Source organism: Canis lupus, chromosome 18 (assembly GCF_048164855.1).
Source record: "Canis lupus baileyi chromosome 18, mCanLup2.hap1, whole genome shotgun sequence".
Taxonomy (NCBI): domain Eukaryota; kingdom Metazoa; phylum Chordata; class Mammalia; order Carnivora; family Canidae; genus Canis; species Canis lupus.
In genome coordinates this window covers 44,225,167-44,246,375 of record NC_132855.1, presented here as the reverse complement: position 1 = coordinate 44,246,375, position 21,209 = coordinate 44,225,167, and the positions used below count along the sequence as shown (strand labels likewise).

The window sequence follows — 21,209 nt, the reverse complement described above, 5'->3', positions numbered from 1 at the left end:
AAATTGTACTGCTGAACCAGAGGTTTCCATGGAGACTGCTGGAGTAGCTTACAAATGAAGTTAGGGTTTAGGTATTTTGGTGAAATTTGGTTTAGATATTTTACTGAGTTGATTTTTTTTTGCATTTAATATAATAATAATAATATTTAATAATAATAATAATAATTTAAATCAAGTTCTTGTCTCTATTGCAGTGTATTATGTTCATTCCTCAGACTAGCTTAGGTAATTCATTCATTCATTCATTTTAAGGATATTTATTGAACACCTGTATTGTACCAGACACTGGATCAGGTCTGGGGCTTACAAAGGTAAGAAAAATCTGGGGATGCCTGGGGGGCTCAGCGGTTGAGCATCTGCCTTCAGCTCAGGGCATGATCCTGGAATTCCCAGATTGAGTCTCACATCAGGCTCCGTGCAAGAGGCCTGCTTCTCCCTCTGCCTGTGTCTCTGCCTTCTCTCCTTGTCACTCATGAATAAATATATAAAATATTAAAAAAGAAAAATCTGTCCAGGTCTTCATGGTCAGAAGGAAAGGCAGTATGATAAGCTATCACACAGGTATACAGTTAGTATACTGGCAGCTCAGAGGTGAAGGTGATAAACCTACCCTTGGTGGTTAGTTGAGGAGAGATGAGAAGGTCAAAGAAGGTGTCATCAACAATAATTACTTGGGCCTGACATGTCAAACCCATCTTTCAGAGTTGACAAAACTTTGGTAAAGGGACGTATAGGCCATGCCATGGACAAGAGTATCCTACCAAGGGGTGAAATAGGTGATATTTGTGGGTAAAGTAGAAGAACACAATTTAAGAAGCAGTTGAAAAAAAAAAGAAGGAATGGAGGGAGGGGGAAAGAGGTTGGAGACCAAATGGAGAAATATTTAGGAATAGTTAGAATATGACAATTTGATTATGGAATGAGAGTAATACAGGAAGGGCAGGGGTTTCAGATGACTCTTGAGTTTCTAGCTCAGGTAACTGGACCAGAAAGCAAAAATACAGCTTTGCCATATTATTAAACATATACACACACACTAAAATATATATGTACTAAAATATATGTATAATGAAATATATATACTAAAATGTATAGTTAGATACATGCATATTAAAATATGATTAAGAATTATTGTAATGTAAGGAACATTAATGCCATTGGTACTTTAAGGTGGGTGGACTTCTCAATATTCCTCCTAAGTCTTCTTTTCAGATGTGGATGCTGGGAAGGTGGCTTCCACTCACCCAGCTTGTACCTCCTCCCAGGTCAGCAGCAGGTCACCCTAGGCCTTGGCTTTGCTGAACTACAATAATAACTTTTCTGTACTTCATTCTTCGTTTTTGTTTAATATTTGTTCTGATATGTTTAATTTGTAAGTACAACTTTTCAGAGTTGTTTCAGAGTTTGAAAAATAAATCTTAGAGTTTCCCCTTACATAAAAGATCTGCTCAGATCTGTTTTGGATTGAATGTTTTCTGAGATGAGCTTTTACACACAGTCTAGGGTTTGGTTCGGTTTTGTTTTCATCTCTTGAGAGCTCCACAGAAGTATTTGACTAAGATATATTGTGCCTATCTGTGCCTAATGAACCACTAACCACACAGTAAATGATGAGTGACAGTTTAATCAATTCAGTTCCTCAATAGTCACCAAGGGCATGTGGAATGTAATTTTTTAATCTTTCGCTTTTCAAATATTGCAAATGCCAACATGAAAAGATCACGTCTATTACGTGTAATGAATTTTCTTACAAGTTACAGAAATTTTTTTCTTTTTTAAATTTTGATCTTTTAGGAGCTAACCTCCTAGAGAACAAAACTCTTTGGTCCATTTTACAAATACATAAAATCCAGCAGAGAAAAGTGAGAGAAAAATGGCCACCTTGGTGCATCAAATCATACCAGCTTTAATTGCATAATGGTGCATTTCAGTGAACCATGGCTAAATGAAATTACCTATTAGGTTAATTAATGTGGAACCTTTCTGAGTTAGTATTGCATCACAGTGTGTAAAATTCAGGTTGTGTTTAGCATTTAATCTAATTTACTTCACCAGTCTGCTGTTTCTTTGTTGTTCCTTTGGCTGGAACCTGAATACACATTCAGAAAATTAATCTGAGTTATAAAGCTCCTTTCAAAATACAATTACCAGGTGCCAAGCATCTGCCTTTGGCTCAGGTCATGATCTCAGGGTTCTGGGATCAAGTCCCTTTTTGGGCTCCCTGCTCCATGGGGAGCCTGCTTTTCCCTCTGCCTCTACTTCTTTCTCTCTCTCTCTCTCTCTCTCTCCTGAAAAAAAAAAACAAAAAAAAAAAAAAACACAGAATTACCTAGATTCCTTTAGATTCATGTTCCTCAGTTTCTGGTCCTGTGACCAGTAGCATCTGCATTGCTTAGGAGGCTTGTTAGAAATGCAAGATCTCAGGGCACCTGGGTGGCTCAGTTGGTTGGGTGTCTGACTCTTGATTTTGGCTCCGGTTGTGATCTCGGGGTCATGGGATCCAGCCCCAAGTCAGGCTCTGCGCTGAGTGTGGAGCCTGCTTGAGATTCTCCCTCCCTTATCCTCACTCACACTCTCTTGATGTCTTTCTCTCTCTAAAACAAAACAAAACAAAAATAAAAATAAGAGAGAGAGGAAGAAAGAAAGAAAGAAAGAAACACACTAGGGTGGCTCAGTGGTTGAGCATCTATCTGCCTTTCGCTCAGGATGTGATCCTGGGATTCTGAGATCGAGTCCCCATCAGACTCCCATAGAAAAGCCTGCTTCTCCCTCTGCCTATGTCTCTGCCTCTCTCTCTCTCTGTCTCTCATGAATAAATAAATAAAATCTTTAAAAAAGAAAGAAAGAGAGAAAGAGAAAGAAAGAAATGCAAGATTTCAGGCTTCAGCCCAGACCTTGTCAGTCAGAGTCTGCATTCTACTAAGATCTCCATGTGATTAGCATACACAATAAAGGGTTAAAAGCAAAACTTCAGATGCTTTTTTACTAATTGACACATAGGCTTTGAGGAGATTTCTGGTGCTTGCCTAATATTGGAAGAGAAAAGCAAAAGAACTAACTTGCAGTGAATTATGTTTCTGCTCATCTGCTTTCTTCCTGCCAGAAGTAACTTGACCCTGTCTTTATCTACAGCCTACCTTCCAAATGTTTTGACAATGTGCATAGTTCTGAATGGTTCTAAATAATTCTTTGAACTTGAGTAGAGGCCTCCTAACTTTCAGCTAGAGAAGTCTGTATGGAAGGGACAGGTCTCCTCTCAAGGTGATGGTGTGAGCTCGGTGGGTCGCTGTCCTCTGCACATACTCAAATGTGCCATGATCCCTCCCAGACTCTGTGGTTAAGCTCTGCTACTTGAAAATGAAACTGTCACTGTCTGCTTAAAGATTTCTATCCTAAGGAATCTCAAGCTTTTGCTAATAAATGGATGAGATTAGAAGTGAAAATCCAAGAAAATTTTTTTGAGATTTTAATTGCACTATATTTTAAAGTATTAAAGTCCTTCTACTTTGTGTACTAGGACTGAACCAAACTATTGCCCTGAGAATTAAAGAAGAAGGAGAATAGTGTTTTATTTCTGCTGACCAGAAGAAGATTAATGCCAAGTAGAAAAATAATAACCTCTAGGTCCTGTTTTATACTTCTTAATGTGAGATAATCATTTATTGGGTTAATTAACATCTTGTAACATTAATGTCTTCATGAGAAAATTAAGTATACTCCATTTGAAATGCCATATGTCAAATGCAGATATTATTTGAGTATAAGAGCTGATGGATCTAATTAATCCCTATTTTTGTTGAAGGATATAGTTATCCAACAGGATTTTAATAAACAGGTACATTACATTGCATCTTAACTGGTGACATTAGTGACCAACCCTCTTTTGTTCAAGTCTGGGAGGGCTGCTATATTGCCATAACCACTTTGATTCATTTGAATCAAATGAATCTTTAAAAGTCTTTAAAAGTAAGAGACCAAATTCTGATTCTGAGAACCTTGATAGTTCCTGGTCTATTTATATGTAAATACAGTACAGTTGCAGGAAGTGACCAGAAAAGCATGGAGTTAGGGGACCTAACCCAGTCTGAGAGATCAAGAAGCCTCCCCAGAGAAGTGGTGGTGATCTTGCTCTTCCCTGCTCTGATGGAGAAAAGCTTTTGCCCCTTTTCTAGAACTTCCATTTTTTCTGTGCATTCACACTCCCCACTGATGCCCCAAACTTAATAGTTCAGATAAATTTTTCATTTGCCATTGAGTATGCATATGCATTTTCAAATACCTTTATATCAAAATTCATCTCTGGTTAGCTTGCTGCCCATTATTTCATGTTGAACCTTACTGACATGTCACAGTCTAGCCCGCAGTTCTAGGTGGCTCCTGCTGCTTCTAAGAAAAAGTTCATGGGGACGCCTGGGTAGCTCAGGGGTTGAGCCTCTGCCTTAGGCTCAGGGCGTGATCCCACATCGGGATCCCTGTGAGGAGCCTGCTTCTCCGTCTTTCTGTGTCTCTGCCTCTCTCTCTGTGTCTCTCATGAATAAATAAATGAATAAATCTTAAAAAAAGAAAAAAGAAAAAGTTCATCAGAAAGCACAGAGGTTGTTTTTCTCTCACATAGTGAAAACTCAAAATGCAATGGCTTTTCTACTTAAAATGACCAATTCTGTATAAGGTCCCACGAAGATGCAGTCCATCTTCATTTTTGTAAATAATAAACTTGAAATTTTAGAAAGGTTTTAAACTTATAGAAAAATTGTAAAGACAATAGAGAATTCCTATATACTCCTCACCTGGTTTCCTCTGTTGCTAACATCTTACATTACTGTATGTACTGTGTGCTTATGGTCTTTTTTTCTCAACTAGTGAATCTACAGTGTTTTATTGCTATGAACTAAACAGATTTATTTTTATTTCACTAGTTTTTTCTTAATTTCTTTTCTTGTATTTTAGGATCGCATCCAGGATACCACATTACATGTAGTTGTCATGTGTTTTTAGTTTCCCCTGGGTTATGATGCTTTCTCAGACTTTCATTTTTCATGACCTTGAAAGTTTTGAGAAGTACCAATCAGGCATTTTGTAGACTATCCCTTAGTTTGAGTTTGTCTAATGTTTTGGGGAGAAAGACCACAGAGGTGAAGTGGACATTCTCATCATATCATGTCGAGGGTACATGCTATCAACATGACTTATCTCTGATGATGTTAATTAACTTTGATCATATAATGAAGGTCCGGTTTGCCAGTTTTCTCCGTTGTAAAGTTATCATCCACCTCCCATCCCCACTCCTATACCCTACTCTTTTAAAACAGGTTAATTAGCTCCACTCTTAACTTTGTAGTAGAGGGAGAGGGGAGGGAGGCTTGCATTGCTTTGGACTCATTCAGTCACCAAATATTTTTGAGCCCTTTCTATGTGCTGACATGCTGCTCTGCCCCAGGAATGAGATGATGAACACAACTTTATCCCTGATCTTGGTCTTCCATCTAGAGGAAACACAGCCCAAAAAAGGAGAGATGAGTTAATATCCTTTGTGAAGAAGGAAACAAACCAGAGAATGGAGGGTGAAATATGGGGCCTGGGCAGTAAAAGGAAACCTGCCTTACATATGGTGGCTGGGAAAGACATTTCTGAAAGGAGCTGTTTGACTGACTCCAGACTAACAAGAGGCACTTATCCATGCACAGGATGAGGGGAAATGTATTGTGAGAGCAACATTAGCTCATGCACTGTCCTAAAATGGGGAGGAGGATGGCATGTTTCAGGAAAAGAAAGCAGAGCAGCATGACCAGACAGAAGAAATCTCATGGATATGAAATTGGTGAATATGTGGGGACTTGACACAGGTCTCCATTCTTAGTTTTAAGGTAGAAAGAAACTTAAGATATAATTTAAAAAAATCTAATTCCTCTCCTTTATCAATATAGAGACACTGGTGTTTGATGTGGATAGAAGGAGAGCAGATGGAAAGAAAATAACTTGAAATCCTTTCCAAACACAGCAATTATATTTATATGACACAATATTATATTTATTTTCATTTATCAGGTAAAATTTTAGTATTTATAAAAATAAAAGGTAGTACTTCCATACAATAAAATTTGGCCTAAACATAAAACAAAAACTTCTAAAAAAAGTTCATAAAAGTGAATTCTCCTTTCACCCTATCCATTATTCAGATCAACTCCCCAAACTCTATTTTGAGAAGAAATCCCTTTGGGAGTGGTTGTATAAGCACCTTTATTAAAAACCACCCTACACATTTGCTCCTAGTTTATTTCTCACTTAAAAATACTCTAAAAAAACCTTTAAGATTAAAATATTCATCTTCAACCATGTTTTAAGAATCTACTAGTGTTTTGGTAAAATGCACAGAAACTTGTAAAGCATACTGACCACAGGAAAACTGCTGAGGAAAATAGTGAAAAGCCAGATCATGTCTGAAAGCCCATTTTTAGTACTGATTTATTCACAAATAATCATAATATGTAGTTTCTTTTGTTTTTCTCCATAACTGATGAAGATGATTTCTTCTGTTTACAAGTATGCTTTTAGGCAAGTGAAGGGTAACATAGATCAGGATTTGGCAAACTTCGTCTGTAAAGGAGCAGTAGTACATATTTCAGGGTTTTCAGGGCATATGGTCTCTGCAGCAACTACTCAACTCTGCTCTGAGGATGAGAACGCAGCATAGACAACACATAAATTAAATAAAATCTTATTAACCCTGAAATTTGAATTTTATATAATGTTTGTATATTGTCAAATATTCATCTTGATTTTCTTTCAACCATTTAAAAAAGTAAAAGACATTCTAAGCTTGTAGGTTATAAAAACAGGCACCAGGCAGGATTTGGTCTGTGGTCTGTGCACCCCTGTGTATGATTGTATGTGCGCCCCACCCCCACCCCCCTGCCCCGGCTCGGGAGGGGAGAGAGGGCTTTTAGGAGAGTTGTCTCATTCATTTGCTGCCATGAGTGGAAAAGAATGAGGTGGCTTTACATCCAATGGCTGTAATTGCTTCTGTCCTTAAGACTATTTTATCTTCTGATCTGCCTGTAATCTGGATGTTCACCTGTATGTCCGGTTGGTGAGCTTTGTCCCTCATGAATCCTGGAATGCAGAAAAAAATTGAGTGAAAGCCTAGGGATAAAAGGCAAATTCTTAGCCTAGTATGGACTTCTGCTCCCTTTAACTTTCTCTTGCACTTTCTAAGCAGAGCCATCATAATAGCATTTGGCTCTCCCAAGATTCCTCATGTATAGGGTACAGCTTTTGCATCTGGAATGCCCCATTTCCACTCTTGTGCCATCACACCATAATGCACCATATTCCACTTTTCTTGTCTTGTTAAACTTCAGGGGTTCAAGTTCTTCCACACTCTTCTACCTTGGGCTGAGCATGTCCTCCTGTACTTTTTTGCTATTTATCATGGGAATTATGTAGAATATTTTAGAATTACTGTGTTGATAGTATACACACATACATGAAGGAAACTTGATAGTTTTCCCCAAATTGACAATAATCCAAAAAGTTTGCATGACCATGCCAATCAGGAGAAGTGAAGCTGAAAGAAAAGAAAACTTTTCCTTTTTTTAAAAAAAAAAGATTTTATTTATTTATTCAGGAGAGACACAGAGAGAGAGAGACAGGGACACAGGCAGGGGGAGAAGCAGGCTCCACACAAGGAGCCCGACGTGGGACTCGATCCAGTGACCCCAGGATCACATTCTGGGCCAAAGGCAGGCGCTAAACCGCTGAGCCACCCAGAGATCCCTGAAAAGAAAACTTTTCTATACTATCAGAAAGGAAAGTCACCATTTTTTTTTTTTTTGGAAAGTCATCATTATGCTAGAGGAAAGACTAAGTTATCTCTGTATTCTCTTTGTAGGAAATATTTTAGAATTCTTATAGAAGAGGTAATCAAAGATTATGCAGCCAGAATTATGGAAAGAAAAGTATTAGAGAGGTGTGTCAGTCAATAAATAGGTTACATCATTTTTCTGAATTTAATATTATTTGTTATATGTGTTAACTTTTAAAACTTTGTGATTTCTTTTGGTTTTCTCATCCTGAGTTCACTTTTGTGCTCAATTTTTCATAATTTTGTTTACTTTTTCAAAGATTGATTGATTAACTTTAGAGAGAGTGCACATGCAAGCAGGGGGAGGGGCAGAGGGAGAGGAGAAGAGAGAATCTCTAGCAGACTCCTCACTGAGCACGGAGCCTAATACAGGGCTCGATCCCAGGATCCTGAGATCATGACCTGAGTTGAAATCAAGAGTCAACCACTTAACTGACTGAGTCACACAGATGACCCAATTTTGTATACTTTGTCAAAATAAGAACTCCCAAATTGACCTTCAACTTTAAAAACTTGTCCCTCCATAATAATAATTACAAAGAATTATCAATTCTGCTGCACCTGAGTGGCTCAGTCAGTTAAGTGCTTGGGATTCCCTCTCTCCCTCCCCCCTCTCCCCTTGCCCCTCTACCCCCACCCTGCTCTCTTTCTCTCTCTCTCTCTCTCTCTCTCAAATAAATAAATAAATCTTAAAAAAGAATTATCAGTTGTGCTTAAAATCTTATTTTGAACCGTGGTGAAGAAATCACACATCTGCAGCAGAAATTAAATTTGAAAGTTTTTAATTTGAAAGAACTGAAGAATACATGAGCATGGATGGGTTTTTCATACATTATCTTACCAGGTAAGGATTAACTAATCCTGTGTGAGAGTTTGTACACACTGCATTCTGTGACAGCTTAAATTGTAAGCTTTGTGACCAGTTCTTATTCTTGAAAAATTTAGACTATGTGGGTGATAATTACATAATTATTCAAATGGCCAAAGAAGCAACAAATTAAAGGAGACGTTTCCTGAAATAAGATTATATATCATAAGTATAGAATTTAAGTGATTGAATTCTCTTTCAGTAAACCATAGGGCAGTCAGCTTAATCCATCGAGAGAGGGAGTGCAGAGTAATAGAGGGTAGCAAGGGGGGAAAAGTGAAGCAGGCAATAGTCCCTTCATATTAAATTAAAGGGTTTTTATTGCTGTGTGGCAATAAGGCAGCTCCAGTAATAAAGCATTCTGCTATGCTATAATATGTTGACACATTTGATACTTTTACTTTCTAATTTTCTTGTGCATTCTATCTGCATTTATACATCCTTTAAGGATAATTCTGTCAGCTTTATTAGTATATTCTCATACATCTTTGGAAAATGATATCATCAGGAATGACCATTAGAAATGAGAGTCCATGTCCCTTAGCCAGCTAAGTAGTTAAAAGCCTATGGAAATGCTGTATCATCGTATTCCAACTGAGTAAAATTGCAGCATAGATTTATCTTTTAATTGTTCTAAGTATCACATTATGGAAATGATAAGACCCAAGCCAGGGTAACAGCATTTCTGGTAAGTGTGTATAATGGTCACCTCACCACCCAGCCCAGCTGGGTGCACAGCGGAGGCAGCTGTGGCTTCTGCCGAGGGTCTGCACACTCAGAGCTCTAGCTTGTGCTGGGAAAGACTAAAGACAAATTGTAGTGAATAGAGAATATATTCTGAATGTTAAATAAAAATAAAGGGAAGATGCCAGTACAATTTAAGATCTAAGATATTTAAAAAAAAAAAAAAAGATCTAAGATATTTTATGTAAACATAAATGAGAAGACAGTAGAAGAGCACCTGAATGGTATGATCAGTTGAGCTTGCAACTCTTGGTTTCAGCTCAGGTCCTAATCTTGAGTCCTGATAGTGAGTTATGATCTTGGATTCTGAGATTGAGCCCCACGTTGGGCTCCATGCTCAATGCAGAGTCTGCTTGGGATTCTCTCTCATTCTCCCTCTGCCTCCCCTGCCTAGTGCTCAATCTCTCTAAAATAAAACAAATTTTTAACAAAAGAAGACAGTAGATATGTAGGTCAGTAATCTTAGAAAATTATTGGAGTAAAAATTTGGAAAGCCACTAAATGGAAGTTTTAGATTTAACCAGGCATCTGAAGCACTAATATTTATAAGAATATCATTGCATTTTAATATGCTAATAAAATGATTGTCAAAAGTATGTTGTGTCTCAAATCTTAAATGAAAACAACTTGTGTTAAACCCAATCTGCCTAGAACACTGATTTTAAAATGAATTCTTGGCTATTTAAGTGGAATTATTTTTATGATATATAAAGTAGCATTTCGGGATCCCTTGGTGGCGCAGCGGTTTGGCGCCTGCCTTTGGCCCAGGGCGCGATCCTGGAGACCTGGGATCGAATCCCACGTCGGGCTCCCGGTGCATGGAGCCTGCTTCTCCTTCTGCCTATGTCTCTGCCTCTCTCTCTCTCTCTGTGTGACTATCATAAATAAATAAAAAATAAATAAAAATTAAAAAATAAAATAAAATAAAGTAGCATTTCTTTGATTTTAGTCATTTTGATTCTATTTACTTTTAGTGTTTAATTTGGAGTGAAATTATGTGCTGTAATAGAGAAGAGATTTCTGCAAATGCATTACTTCTTTAATTCTATACTTTATGTACAACTGTGATAACAACTGGGGCAGTTATAGAAATATAATCCCTTGTCCTTAACCTCAAAAGGATCTAAAATAAGTTAAAGACACAAGGGTTTTGCTCACTCTAAGTTAAATATGAATGCAGCAATTGAAGAAGTGTCCCAATATGTTCATGATTTCATTAGAGTACTTTTAGGAAACATAAACCCATTTAAGGTAGAACCATCTAAAAAATGTGTGTGTGTGTGTGTGTGTGTGTGTGTGTGTGTATTTATTTATTTATTTATTTACACACATGTATATCTCGGAGAATTGCTACAAGGTAGAGAATGCTAGCAAAATCAACGTATTATCTGAACATCCAGTCCTTAGGAAGGCAGGAACGAGGCCATTTCAGGGGATTTCATCTGCATGAAGACCCTTCTTGCTAGTGCTCTGCCATTAATGGACTTATCCCATTGATATAGGCTACTTTTTTTCCATCCCTCTCTCAAGCGATTGTTCTTTAAAGTCCCAGCAGAAGTATCTCATTGGCTCTCTGCCTATACTATGGATTGGTTGTTCCCACTAGGTTAGATTCAGGCCTCTGTTGTCTGGGAGCTAAGTCTCCTGATCTGCTAGCCTGCCTTGAGCATAGTCTGCTGAGCTAGGAAGGGAAGTTGGCCGTGGTAGATGGCTGATATGGTGAATGAGAACTTAACAGAATAAACTCATAAAGGGAGCTATTCTGTCTGCTGGAGTGTTCGTGTAAGGCTTTATGGAAGAAATGGCCTTTAAATTAGATTATAGAAGCTGGGTTGGATTGATAAGTTAAGAGCAAATAAAGAAGGAAAGAGTTGTAGTAGTGAAGCAATTTGAGTCAAGCTATATGGGTTTACGCCTAGCCTATGGGCAGTCAGTCCAGCTTGGCGATCCTCATGGTAGCTGCCCTGAATAACCTAAACTACCTGAGTCAACACCCAGGATCCAACCTAGATGGATTGAAAAAGGATCTCTTCAGTTTGTGTTCAGAATATTTGCAGTTTTAAATAGATCTCCACCACCCCGCCCCCCCCCCCCCCCACACACACACACACACAGATGATTTTGGTGCAAAGAGAGGTTCAATAACTCCTGGACAGCCGGAGAAAGAGGATTTGTAAAACGGGGTAGGAAAGGGCTATTTGAAAAAGACTGTGGAGGCTTTCTAGATCAGGCTAAGGAGTTTCTTAACTGCTTCCAGTAAATGAGATGGAGTGTTATATTTCATTGGTTGCCACCATTTTCTGAGCCCAGTGTAGCTAGCTGCAGCTATTAGGGATGTTTCAGGACACTAGACAGAGAGGGAAAGGAAAGACATGGGGTCTAGATGTACATGGCACAGCCTTTCATACTCACTAAGAATGTCATTTATTCATTGTCTCTCCTCTATAGGAGTAGATGTCCTAATTCCAGATTTAATTTTCCAGAATATATTGGAGTTTTGGTATAACTCATCCTTCTCTCTTTAGGGGAGTCGGCTGCATCTTTGTTGAAATGATCCAAGGAGTTGCTGCTTTTCCAGGAATGAAAGACATTCAGGATCAACTTGAACGAATATTTCTGGTAAGTTCTTTACGGAGTGCTTCTGAGAAAAATTGGTTTCTAATTCATCCCTTGATGACAAATTGTACAGTGCTAGTGGAAAATGATTTTAAACAAATTTATGGGTTGTCACATTTAATTCTAATGTATTTTTGCACCTCTGAAAAAGCAGGAAATAAGTTAAGAATTGTGTTTTTAAACTGTACATGCATAATGTGCCAAAGTGGTAGGAAACGATAGGATGTCGGCAGCAATATGAAATAGTGGGGTTAAAAATGAGGGCTCTGGCAGAAGAATTTCAAACAGTTTATGTAGACCCCCCCCCCCAAGTGGGTGAAGCTTAACTCCCTCCTGTCTTCACCCACTGAAATATGGGCTTTGATTGATAACTTTTCCCATAAAGTAACAGCTTGGAAAAAGGAGAGCAACTTTAAAATGGAGAACAACCAGGTCTTCAAGGCCAGCATCATCACAGACAAGTCATGTTGATAGACTGTACCTCTGATATAATGTGCCACTTCACCTCTGTGGTCCTCCTCTCAAAAACTCTAACCCTGTTCTAATCATGAAAAACACATCACACAAGCTCGAGGGACATTCTACCCAATACCTGATTAGTACTCCTCAAAACTGCCAGGGTCCTCAAAAACAAGGAAAGTCTGAGAAATTGTCATAGCCCAGAGGAGGCTAGGGCGGCATGACAACTCCACGTCACGTGGTATCCTGAATGGAATCCTGGAACAGAAAAAAGACATCAAGGAACACGAGAGACATCCGAGTAAAGTGTGCAGTTTAGTAGATATCAGCGTACATTTCGTTGTGACAAATACACCATTTAATTTAAGATTTAATAGAAATCAAAACCGCAATGAGATACCACCTCACACCAGTGAGAATGGCACAAATTAACAAGACAGGAAACAACAAATATTGGAGAGAATGTGGAGAAAGGGGAACCCTTTTGCACTGTTGTGGGAATGTGAACTGGTGCAGCCACTCTGGAAAACTGTGTGGAGGTTCCTCAAAGAGTTAAAAATAGAGCTACCCTACAACTGCTGGGGATTTACCCCCAAGATACAGATGTAGTGAAATGCTGGGACACCTGCACCCCAGTATCCATAGCAGCAGTGCCCACAATAGCCAAACTGTGGAAGGAGCCATGATGTCCTTCGACAGATGAATGGATAAAGAAGCTGTGGTCTATATATACAATGGAATGTTACTCAGCCATCAGAAAAGATGAATACCCACCATTTGCTTCGATGTGGATGGAACTGGAGGGTATTATGCTGAGTGAAGTAAGTCAATCAGAGAAAGACAATCATCATATGGTTTCACTCATATGTAGAATATAAGAAATAGTGAAAGAGATTATAGGGGAAAGGAGGGGAAATGAGTGGGAAAAATTAGAGAAGGAGACACCTAAGTCTGGGAAACAAACAAAGGGTTGCAGAAGAGGAGGTGGGTAGGGGGTTGGGGTAACTGGGTGATGGGCACTGAGGAGGGCACTTGATGGGATGAGCACTGGGTGTTATACTATATGTTGGCAAATCAAACAAACCCCAATAAAAACAAATGAAAAAACATAATAAGATTTAAAGAGCAAATGGGTGAGGGGTATACAGGAATCCTCTGTACTGCTTTTCAGTAAATCTAAAATTATTTTAAAAAGCATTTCAATTTTTAAAAATCTGCACAAAGAGACAATAAAATGTGTTCTGGTGCCAGACGATCTGGGTTTATCACCTGCACTGTAACCTTGGACAATGGACTTAATTATCTGAGCCTCAGTTTCCCTTGGGAGAAACAAAAGGCTAATAACAGTACCCATCTCATAGGTTGTTTCAAGGAATAATTGACTTAAAACACATAAAATGCCTTTAAAACTATGCCTAGCACATAGTTAATATCCTGTAAGTTATTATTTTATCCAATCATTTAATACTGAATATTATTAATCTGTAGAACTTCCACATTAGCTAATATCCATATAAACCTGTTACTTAAAACATGTAATCAGAGCTAGACAAATTAAGGTCTTTGGTAAAAGGATTCAAGCTGTATGTATTGCAGCAGTCAACCACATTATCATACTTGTCTCTTTAATTAAATTCTCATATGAACTCAATGGGGCCAGTGTTAGTATGGACCATAGAAAGAGAGAAACTTAGCATATTAGCATGTATGTTAGTTATGCAAATGAAGCACTAAAGTATAGCTTTCATATTAAGTTTAAGGACCCAGGAGGATGTAGTGGTAAGAGTTGAGATTCTGGGCACCTCGGGTGGCTCAGCGGTTTAGCGCTGCCTTCGGCCCGGGGTGTGACCCTGGAGACCCAGGATCAAGTCCCATGTCAGGCTCCCTCAATGGAGCCTGCTTTTCCCTCTGCCTGTGTCTCTGCCTCTCTCTCTCTCTCTCTCTCTCTCTCTCTGTCTATCATGAATAAATAAAAAAAAATCTTAAAAACAAAAAAAAAAGAGTTGAGATTCTCCATCACTACTGTGTTCACCTTGACATCAGCAGTAAAATGATTACAAAAAATGAACAATGGAAACCAGGGAATCAAAGCATAGATGATTCCTCCATGCTTGTATGCTATACCCCGGTGCCCCTGTACATCATAGCAGATGGACAAATAGCAGAGTCCCTAATATTATAGAAACCTTCTTCCAAGTGTTAGTATATTGATTTCTTCTCCCAGAAGCTGTATCCACTTAACTTTTAATTTTACTTATTTTTTTAAAGTTATTTATTTATTCATGAGAGACACAGAGTGAGAGAGAGAGAGGCAGAGACATAGGCAGAGGGAGAAGCAGGCTCCTCGCAGGGAGCCCGATGTGGGACTCGATCCCAGATCCCAGAATCACGACCTGAGCTGAAGGCAGGTGTGCAACCACTGAACCACTGAGGAGTTCCTAATTTTACTTATTTTTTATGCATAAATTCCCACACCAAATGTTAAAATAATGTCTTATGATTATATAAACAATGCATCTTTATGCAGAAAATTTCCAGTGTCCAAAAGTATAAAAGCTGAAAAATCACCCTGTCCTAGTAAGCAGAGAAAACCACATTTAATATTTTTATATATATCCTCCATTTCTACACATGTTAAAAAAATTGAATCATATTTTATATACCTTTTGTAACTTTCTTTTTTCACTTAACAATATGTAATTAACACTTTTCATTGAATAAATGAATCCAGAAACTTAGCATTTCTAATGACAAAGGAATGTTTCATTGCATGGACAAGACATTATTTGCTTAATCAGCCCCATATTAATAGCTTGTTTACAATTTTTAACCATTATGAAAAGCTGCCAGATGCATCCTTTGCAAACTAATCCTTTTAGTTAAAAATAATTATTAGAATTCCAAGTCTTTAATTCAATAACATTTAATTTTCATAAATTTATTGACTGTTGTTACACTTTGATCCCTTCATCTAAAGTCATGAAACACTTCCTTCTCCTTGTTCCTGAGAAAATCTCCTACTGAATTGATTGAGATTGTACTGAGCCTGTAGATTATATTAGGAAGAAAATGTGCAAAATTGAGCTTTCCCACCTAAGAATAAATTAAATTTCTTTATTAACATTTTATGGTCCTTTACATAAATGTACATTTTTTATAAGTGTTTTCTTTTCCTATTTTCTATGTAAGTTTTTCTTTTCATTCAGTTATTTTAAATAACTTTCCAGAACTATTTTCTTAAAAATATAGTGAACTTTTAAAATTTTGTGTCATTGAAAAAAATAGCAGAAGAAGGAATCTCAATGGACTATGATTTGCATCATATAGATTTTTATACTAAAACATATCTTCAAATATTTAGCCTTTTAATTTATTTGAAGCTCAACTATAATAATAATAATAATAATAAATTCTGAGAATAATTTCTTAAACTTTAGTTTCACCCTGTTCACTCTCTGATAATTATTGAATAATGCATATGTAACCTTGTTAAATTCCTGATTTTTATACTAATATCACTAATTTACTGTATTTGAAATCAGAAAACTTCAAAAAGGAATCATATAGAAAGAAATGTCTTCATATATGCATTATTTCTGGATGAAGTTAAAAGAAAAGGAAATAGTTATGTAAATGAAATATATGCTACAGCAATAGAACCAAAAAATGAGTTTCATAAAGGCATATTTTATTGCTTATAGCTTAGTCAAAGTTTTCATTTCATATATTATTTTTATTATAATGCAGTGATTTGTGATAGGGATTATCTTGTTGGATTGCTTCCTGTTTGCAGATTTGCCTATTATTTTTTAATTTTATGGGAATAGTTTCCTAATTTTATGGATATTCAGAGACCTTTGAGGTATGACTAGATTTTTAATAAATCAAAGAAATAGATCATTACAGATTTCCCATTCGAATATTGGTACATGAAACTACTGTTTGTTTGCTCCCGTTAGAGCACAGAGCCCTTAAATGCAGATAAACATCATGATTGATGGTAATAATTTCTTCATTGACTGTAGTTTTTTTTAACATGTGTAATGATTTTAACAAGTAAAATGTCCTTTGGTAATTAGGAGATAAAGATCATTGTCTATATAAAATTCCTGCTTTAGAATTAAATAATATTATGTTTTGCTCTGAAGAATGAGACATGACCTCCAAGAGAAATCTACAAACTTCTTGAGATAATAAATATTATCACATTAAATACTTTTTTCTCTACGGAATTGTTCAAATTTGCAAAAAGCTGTATGTCCCATCAAACAAACAGCCTCTCTCAGGAGCTGTACGGTCATTGGAATAAGAAATTTTATTAGCCCAATATAGTTGAATCACTGGGGAAAAAAATGCTTTTACTTGGTAACCTTTTATATCTGGTCTGAATCTGAATTACTATTAAAGTGTGATTAAATCCACTTTCACAGGCTTCTCATATAAATTGCCAGAGACTCTTCTAAAGTGGCCATTGTATATCCAGCCTCTGGTAAAGCATTGCCAAGGAGATAATCAACTTTGAGAAGTCATGAAACATGGGATTATTTGGTTTGTTTTTAATACAGGGATTAAGTCCATCCATTCATCTGTGAACTGTGTATAGAAAGGTGGTTAATAACTTTGAAGAACAAAATTAATAGCTTGCTATCCAAGGTAACTAATATAATTAACTCACACACACTAAGTCTTTACAACAAATATGAAAGGCAACAAAGACCATTCAGTAAAGTCCTTATATTTTTTCTTCTGAAGGTTTTGTCTTTTTTCTCTTTCCCTCCTTTGGTGGAAAGAAGCAGTTTACATTTTTAACAAGTGCATTGAATTTATTTCTGCAACCTAATAACTGCGTTGATATATATTAGGTGAGCTGGCTCTGCTACAATCTGAGATTTCACCACTAAATCATTTTCCTTGAAATTGTGATGCTCATATGCAAGAAAGGAAGGAAGTGATGGAAGTTTGACAAATTATATTTGTCAAAGACAAATTGACAAATGTCAAAGACATTTTGAATTGCCATGTGAATGGGCACCTGCCTGTCTAAGTAGTAACTCTGATGTTAGGTGAAAAAAGTGATTTATATTCATTTCCTCAGCATTACCTATTTCTTACTGTGGCATGAGGTATTCTATTCACCTGTGTTAGTTGCAAAAATAAGCAGTAGATGTATTCATCCTGGTAAATATATATTCAGAGTGACAAAATCAGAACTAGTAAAAAAAAATTATATTCTAATCACATTGTTTGGAATTGAAAAAGAAATCCAGTTGGTGGAACCCTGGGAATATGTGTCTCTCTCATTTCACGACAGCTGAACAAATGGCAGAGAATGCTTGCACAGCTGCCTGAGACCTTTGGCAGATGCTTCTGGGTTTGTGTGGCTTGTGGCCCAATATACAGCAGCCATGACAGAGGAGCTGGCATGAGTCTGTTGTGGGGGCCATTGTTGTTCTCCCTGCCTCTGAATGTTGATAACCCTGAGGATCTCACCTCTCCCTGTCTTCTAGGTCCTCAGGCTTGCCATGAAATTTCAACCACCAGTTTGTTAACCTGTTGTACATTCCTTGATTGGTACAGTTTAAATGTTCCTCTTCCTCATATATATGTCATTCAGAATTTACATATGTGTGTGTGTAATATATGTGCGTGTGTGTGAAAAGAGCCACTTGCAGCTATATGAAAGCTATTAGACTTTTGAATCAGATCCTTCCTTAAGCCTCTGTGTTTTGCAATGGACTAACATAAAAATGTGATCTTCAAATTCAGTTCTAGTCCTTGTTTCCTCATCTTGGCTCCATTTCCAGGCTCTTAGCTAGAGTGATAACCTTGGTGTTTCATGACTGCCTAGAATAGCCATATACGAAGTAAGAGAAAGTTGGTGGCCATTACCTTTGATGGCTGTTACCATCCAATTGGTTGTACGAGGCACATTGTTAAAATGGAATATCTGGATCACACATTGTATCCCCAGTACCACTATTGGATTTGCTTGAGGTTATTCCTGGCTTACTTTTTCAGTACTCACTTTGCAGCACTAAATACAAGGGAGATGTAAAGGAACTGTGTGCCATGGTGTCTGCCTGGGGAAACTGTCATCAAAGTGGGCAGGCAAGAGATATCTTTAAAAATAAAACAGTCAGGACAGCCCCAGTGGCACAGCGGTTTAGCACTGCCTGCAACCTGGGGTGTGATCCTGGAGACCTGGGATCGAGTCCCACATTGGGCTCCCTGCATGGAGCCTGCTTCTCCCTCTGCCTGTGTCTCTGCCTCTCTCTCTCTCTGTGTGTCTCTCATGAATAAATAAATAATTTTAAAAAATTAAAAACAAATAAAACTCATAAATAATTACTGAGTTATTGGTCAGAAGAGAGACCCAGTAACAGTGGCAGATCCTGTACTAGTTAAAATACTGAACCCAATAGTTAAATCTTGGGTTCTAATCTTGAGTTACTGTTTTCCGTGGATAAGTCACCTTTTCTAATTGAGATACAGTTTCGGCATCTGTAAAGGGAGTAGTTGAACTAAATGACTTCAATAAGGTCTTGCAGCTTTAACCTTTTTTAACTCTAAAAATGCATGATATTACAGGATCATGCATAAAGGCTGTGGGTGTTTAAAGAGAAAATTGCTAAGACAATTTTTGTCAAGCACTGAAGAGAGTATAAGATTTGAAGTGGAATAAGAGAGATGGGGATATCAGGCAATGGTACAGAAGTAAAGTGGGGACAGTAGGTGTCTATCTGGTATGGGTGGAAGGTGAGATTGGATGTTCAAGATCAGACTTTGATAGAGTGAGGACTTTATATCTTATTTTAGCTATAAAGTAATAATGAGATAATATAATTTTTTAACCAGAGTAATAATGTTAAAATGGCATTTTAGCAAAATTAATACAGTATGATATGATGGTAAATTCGGCTACATGAACACTATAGGGAACTAAGCAATACATGTTGGGTTGAAGGATATTGGAAATATTAAATAGTAATTTTTAATAGTTTACTTTTTTAAGAGAGAGAGTACACACACATGAGCGCACAGAAATGCAGTGCTGATTAGGAGGGCGGGGGTGAGGGGCAGAGGGAGAAGGAGAGAGAATCCCAAGAAGGCTCTACACTCAGCTGGGAGCCTGAGTGGGGCTCCATCTCACAACCCTGAGATCATGATCTAAACCAAAATCAAGTCAGACACTTAACCGACTGAGCCAGGTGTCCCATTCAATAATTTTTTAAGCCAATGTGAGAAAAACAATCAGGGAGATAAATTATAATACCTCCCACCCTGGAAACAAATGCCTCTTTTAATTTGTACATGTTTCTTTCAAGCCTTATCAATAGGCAGAGTTATTTACATGGTGGCAAATCTTTTTCAGAGTGTTAAGTTTATAAAAAATAAAGCAGTTAGAAAAATTTAAAAACAGTATGAAAATAAATAAAAATCATCATTCAGAGATAACCAGTATTAAGCTTTTTTGTATTATCTTTTTTTTTAAGGATTTTATTTATTTGAGAGAGAGAGAGAGAGAGAGAGAAAGCACAAGCGGGGGGGGGGGGGGGGCAAAGGGAGAGGGGAAGCAGATTCCCCACTGAGTAGGGAGCTGGGGCTCGATCCCAGGACTCCAGGATCATGACCTGAGCCGAAAGCAGATGCTTAACTGAGTATGCCACCTAGCACCCCAGCTTTTTTGTATTTCCTTTTCTAGGTTTTCACAATTGAGTTAATAATAAATTTATAGGTTTTGTATCCACTTCTCTTTATTTTCACATTAAATTGGGAGCAATTTCCAAGCCATTAATATATACTCAAAAATATTATTTTAATTATACTGTAATATCTTCTAAATGTGCCCAAATGTACTAACACATTGCTGTATTACTAGATAATTTGTTTGCGGTTTTTATGCTACATTAAGCATCACATATTTTTATCCCATTCAGTTATTCTTTCAGCAAGAATTAATACGCACTTATTCTGTGTCCGGCACTGTGCCTACAGGCAGTGGTAGGACACAGTCCCTGCTCACCTCAAAAGTACTGTCAACTGGGCTACATTTGAATAGCTTCCAGAAGGTCTCATCAAAAAGATGTTGCAAAATTGTTGTGATCCATCTTGGATATAAATGATACAAAAGAGAAAGGAATAAAAAAATCACTTCAGAGTTTCTACCTTGGGAAACAAAGTGATTAGTGAGATCATTGAAAATAATGGGAACATTGAAAAGGAATGCCCCCGGAGAGGAAGAAAAAGACAGCTCAAGTTACTGGACTTTCTTATGGCAGCAGAGGACCTCCAGTTGGGAATGCCCACAAATCGTACAGAAAAGAATCAGGAGAGAGATTGAAGCTCAGGGATTGTTCACTCAAAGCAGACAAAGTTGGGTCCCAAACCATACTAGTTTTTGAATAATGAAAAGTTGGAGGGGGAAATGCAGTGGAGTGCTGCCTTAACCTTACAGATGCTCGTAGTTTGTGGAGGCTGGGGAAGAGGTAGGGAAGCTAGACCAGGAGAGAATCAGTGCAGTGACACAAAAGTCAGTTTAAGGGTGAGCAGCAGAGAAGTGAAGGATAAGTAAGGAGGGAGACAAAAAAATCATTCCCTCCAGGGAAATTACAGACCAATTCAGGTCTATTTAGCTAGTGGGTGGGGTTAGCAGTCCTTTTT

General features: G+C 37.5%; 1 protein-coding gene across 9 annotated transcripts in view; it reads left to right on the top strand.

Annotated features, from left to right (window-relative positions):
• CDK14 (cyclin dependent kinase 14) overlaps positions 1 to 21,209 on the top strand; it is a 721,193-nt gene that overhangs the window by 500,059 nt on the left and 199,925 nt on the right. For all 9 annotated transcript variants that reach the window (XM_072784251.1, XM_072784250.1, XM_072784245.1 and 6 more), the window contains one exon: positions 11,999 to 12,092. In XM_072784251.1, coding sequence (XP_072640352.1) covers positions 11,999 to 12,092 — 94 coding nt within the window. The remainder of the gene's footprint in view (positions 1 to 11,998; positions 12,093 to 21,209) is intronic.